At 52.4% G+C, this 4,876-nt stretch overlaps 2 protein-coding genes across 2 annotated transcripts in view; one reads left to right on the forward strand and one right to left on the reverse strand.

Moving 5' to 3' along the window:
* PHACADRAFT_204721 (uncharacterized protein) overlaps positions 1-467 on the forward strand; it is a gene marked incomplete at its 3' end in the record, with an annotated part of 1,785 nt that extends 1,318 nt beyond the window's left edge. Inside the window, exons 3-4 of the mRNA XM_007390899.1 lie at positions 11-51; positions 103-467. Of these exons, the coding sequence (XP_007390961.1) occupies positions 11-51; positions 103-465 (404 nt within the window). The remainder of the gene's footprint in view (positions 1-10; positions 52-102) is intronic.
* A 1,714-nt stretch (positions 468-2,181) lies between these two features.
* On the reverse strand, positions 2,182-4,026 carry PHACADRAFT_204723 (uncharacterized protein). The gene is made up of 7 exons (XM_007390900.1): positions 3,851-4,026; positions 3,698-3,796; positions 3,666-3,673; positions 3,491-3,612; positions 3,333-3,436; positions 2,646-3,281; positions 2,182-2,581 (listed from the first exon to the last, which is right to left on the reverse strand). The coding sequence occupies exons 1-7, from the start codon at positions 3,884-3,886 to the stop codon at positions 2,285-2,287; spliced, it is 1,302 nt and encodes a 433-aa protein (XP_007390962.1). The 5' UTR covers positions 3,887-4,026; the 3' UTR covers positions 2,182-2,284.
* Between the last annotated feature and the right edge of the window lie 850 nt (positions 4,027-4,876).

Here is a 4,876-nt window from a genome sequence, read left to right on the forward strand (position 1 = left end):
TACTGCGACCGTACTCAAATAATTGCCAGTCTTCAGTTTGACTTTTTCAAGGTGGCGTAAATACATCTTCCCGCGACCATGCGATACTAACAAGTATTCTAGGAACCCGAATCTCTCGTCGCGTTCTTCCTGACAGTGATGTATGCTGACGAGATGTCCCTTGGATGGGATCCCACCATCGTTCGTGTTCCGCCCGACGAGTGCGATCCGCAGATCGGCTGCCAGTACGACATCACCGTTCACAGCCGTCTAGATGATGGTCGAATTAAGGAGGCCGTCTACAGGACCGAGAAGCTTCTCTCGCACATGGCGGCGGACGGTATATATGGGCGTGGGACGCGGGTTTGGTCTGCTTGCCTTCAGACCACTGACGGCAGCAAGTCTCCCCTGGTAGTCATCAAGGACTACTGGGTCGATACCGATCTTCAGCGAGAAGGAGTCATCAATCACAGTCTCCGGGTCGCCGTCGCCGAAAGGGACGCGGAAGAGCAGAAGTTACTGCAGGAACACCTCCCAACTGTCCGCGTCCACGGAGATGTCCTGATCGCGAATTCCTCCGACGCCACCCCGTTGCTTCGGGCTCATTTTCTCAAAGGCGACGGGCTCACGGTGTCTATTGACCTGATCTCTGGTCTCACTCCATCTCGCGAGCCGACGAGAAAGACTCCAAGTTCGCACCTCAGTCGGTCGTCGTACATTGACCGATTTCCTCGAAGGATAGTCCAACTGGACCCCAAGACGCATTATCGCATCGTGTTCAAAGAGTTTGGCCATGCCTTACACGAAGAGAAGTCTCTCGGTGTCGCGTTCCGTGCTATCAATGGCGCGATGCTGTGTAAGTTCACGTTTCTCTGGGATGGCATGATCTATATTGACGCCAGAGTGTAGGTCTACTTATCATTAATAGCATGGGCTGGGTGCACCGTGACATTAGCACCGGCAATATTCTGGTATACGAAGGGCGCGGGTTGTTGACGGACTTCGAGTACGCCAAACGCTGGGATACCGAGGAGCATACTAGTCATCAGATGCGCACGGTACGTCCTGTTGCTGAAGTCTCCTGTTGTAGACGCTTACACAAGTATTAGGGTACAGAGTATTTCATGTCGTTGGAGGTTGACGTCCATCGATACTTGTTTCTGGGCACAAGTGGCGCGAGACAACCGGAAATCGTGTCTCTCAGAGGCGGCAGAGCGGGCGAGTCGCTTGTGAATTTCGCGTACGCAGACTCATCGATTTTTGGGACTCGAATCAGGCGAATCAGGCCCTCCCTCCCTTTCCGGTATCACCCGTTGAACGATTGGGAGTCACTTTTCTGGGTCTCTCTGTACATGGTCATCGACAGAGTAGTGAAGCCGAAAGGGAACCAACCCCACCAGCCATCCGACAAGCTCGAGAAGCAGCGCGAGCTTGCTCGCGGCCTATTCTATAACTACAAGGAGCGGTCCTCGATGTTTTTCCAGCCAGCAACGGACGAGGTGGATCCCTTGGTGGAAGCCCTCTTCAACTGTCTTCATGATGATCTCACCCTCGTCGCGACGGCACTGGGAGATATCAGGGTGGCGTTGCTCAGTGCCTACCGGGAGGTCGAAGCGAATCCGGATAAGCATCCTGACGGGACAGCATCCGTCGCCATCATCATGAAAACGATTCCTCTACAGTACAACAGGATCTGTCGAATTCTGGACGTTCAAGACATTATTGTTGAACGCCTTCCGGTCAGACAGGGTCACTCATAGCTACTTAAGCGGAGTAAGCGGATAGCTTTATGTTTTGCATCATGTCCTGTTATGTCTCCGAGTATATTATGTCATACCTTCGTCTTTGTCGCATGGAATGCGTGTTCTATATAAACTGTTCGCTGTGGACACTCGCCGTCTAAAAGGGTGTCGAGTATGATCGGCGGCGGCCTTCAAGGTGATGGCGCGAGCAAATGTCCGACGTCCAGCTCAACTACATTATCACAATACGTAAAACCGGAATCCCTCCGAGCAGCCATGCCCCCCCCCCCCCAACCAGCTCTTTTAGCAAGTAAATTCTGAAAGTCGGCCTCGCTATGTATAAGAAGAAGCTCGCAAGGCTCTGATGAAGCGCTTCGTCACGTCCCCCAAGGTTGCGCGGGTCGCTTCCTGAGTCCCGCTGCGGTAGCAGGTCGGTCCCTTCCACCTCTCCGCCCCGTAGTTTGACAGAGACACTACTTAAGTTCATTGAGTACCCTCCTTCCTGGCATCACACACAAGAGTGCCAGAGTGCGGAATGTTAAGATGACGCAATGACAGACAATCTACAGCACACCCCACACCTTTCTAACACCAACTTCAACCTGATCATCTGTCCTGGTTATACCATCCCATACCTCCTTGACGAGCGTTCTCTCGTATTTGCTCATGAACATCATAATGGTGCTGAACCGTGGTACGCGCGCGAAACTCAAGAGGTACGCTTTCACAGAATCTCTCGCCGAGCTATTATCGTCGTGCTCTGCGAGGATAAACTTGAAAGTCCCGAGTACAGAGACCAGAAGCGGCGCCTCCAGTGACGTCTTGAACATCGCCGGAAGCGAGGCTGGGGGGACGTTATCCTGGGGGAAGATCATCAGTGATTAGCATACAAGAAGACCTCGCTGAATAAGCCAGAGGGCGCACGATTAGGAAGCTCCATTTGCTCTCCGGCGAGTCGATGTTAGCCCAAGTACGATTGAATGTGAAGAGCGACATAGGTCCCTGGCCGCTGGCCGCCGACGCAGGTTTCGGAGGGGCCGAGGATTCGCTCTTCGGAACATCTGCCCCTTGTGTACTCGAGCCGAATATTGTATGCTTGCCGTTTGACCGGAATATGCCTCCCCCTGCGCCTGCTCTCGGCGGAGCCACAGCAGCTGGTGGTGATGCGGGCTGTGGACTTGTCGGCGCTGCAGCGCTAGTGGAAGGGGCTGGGCCTGGAGAAGACTTATTCGCTTCTCGGGCTTGCTTGAGATCTTTGAAGGAGGCTGATTTAGAGGAAGGCGCCAACGTCGCAGCGGGAGCGGCAGATGTAGATGGAGTGAGGGTTCGTGTCGACACTGGTTTCATGAAATCATCTACAGTTGAAACCGAAGCAATATTCGAGAGTTTCTTTGGTTCAGATGCTGTCTCGGCTTGAGATTTTGCAGGGACGGGTGACGATGTAGATAGCGAAGGCGTGTCAACAATGTTGATAGGTACCCGACGGCGCCTTGGCACGGAACCATTACTGGATGCTCTTGAGGCAGAAGGAGGGACAGTAACGTCAATTGGCGTACGCTTCTATGCAGAAGTCAAGGACATAAGAATCAAACACATATCTCTTGGACTCACCTTTCCTGCATTCGCAGAGCGGTACTGCAGCAGCGCTTCGACTTTCGCGAGCTCCTGTTTCGCGGCTTCATTCGTAGAGTCGAGCTGTAAGGTTCGCTTGAAATCTTTGAGCGCAGCTGAGCAACTCTACGCCTCGAATAGCAGCTCAGAACACGCACCATCTCTCGCACCCTCCAGTTTGTCAAGCCCAATCCGTGCCTGCCCTCTCCTGAACCGCGCTTTCACGTTCCTCTGGTCGAGCCTGATTGTCACATCGCAATCACGTTCTGCATCCTCGTTCCTATGACACCACCTGTTGAGCCTCATCAACCTCAACTCCACGAGCCCAGCTACATACTTGCCTAGTTTGATGTAAGCAGCCGCACGGTTGAGCGGTACGTCGGGTTCTTGGGGTCGGCGAGGATGGCGGCGGTATAGTGACCGATGGCTGCGGGAAAATCCCCACTTTTGAAGGCTGCGTTGCCCTAGGATGTAGAGACTCAAAATGCATCGACTAAAGGACTGAAACTCTCGACTACCTTGTCCTTTGCGTCCTGCCCGGGTACCGTCGACATTGCGAGAAGAAGAAACGACGTAATCAAATGAGCACCCGGAGAAGACTGGCAGGAAGATGGCCTTGGAATATATTTGCTCCCTGCCGAATTCCTCTCGTTTTATTTTCGACGGTTGCACAGGGTGGTGAGTGCAGGTTTTCCCTTGGTAAACCCGGCAAAGCTAGTCAAACAAGTTACGTAACAAGGACCACTTCTCTCGGTTTCGCGCCTAGGCACTAAAATGTAGTTTTAATCACAATACCAGTCGTCCCTTCATCCCAACCGGGAGATTGTTGGAAATTTCGTCATTGCATGGCGAATTTTGCTACAGGCGTTCGCATTGACCTCGTGCTGAGAGGGGACTCTTCGGCCGGCGTTCCATGCTTCCCGCTTCCACCAGGTCACGTCCTAGGGCGCTGCATTGATTAGTCCTTCGCGCTTCCATGCATCTGGGCGTATCCAGCACGCGGAGTCTGCTCTATCCGTCGTTTTACTTCTTCTCCTGCCTCGTCGTAGGCCCGTAGTCTGACAATATAGTAGTTACATTCCTACATTGAGGGCCAGTACAGGCGAATGTACGAGATATGACTAGGAAGGTAAGCTCATGAGCATCCTTTGCCTTTGAATGAATGTTGACGTTGAAGCTTTGCAGACGGTCAGGGTGAAGCTCGAACAGGCCCCCGCTGAAGGATGGCCATATGTCAAGGACCACATGAAGGCGTATGACGATGAAGACATGGAAGACTATGCAGAGGATGTTGATACGCTACTGGTCTTGGTATGACTCTAGTGCCCAGGGATCTTCAATCTGACATCTTACCTTGACTACAGGATGGTCTCTTTTCTGCAGTGGTCACCACATTTGTTGTTCCAGCGTATTCATTACTTCAGCAAGACAACACACAAATAACTGTTGAACTTCTATCACATATCTCTACTCAGCTATCCAGCCTCACCTTTACATTGCCATATATCAACTCTACCGTCACGCCCTCGAATGATGACATGAAT

Source organism: Phanerochaete carnosa (assembly GCF_000300595.1).
Source record: "Phanerochaete carnosa HHB-10118-sp unplaced genomic scaffold PHACAscaffold_1, whole genome shotgun sequence".
NCBI classification, from domain to species: domain Eukaryota; kingdom Fungi; phylum Basidiomycota; class Agaricomycetes; order Polyporales; family Phanerochaetaceae; genus Phanerochaete; species Phanerochaete carnosa.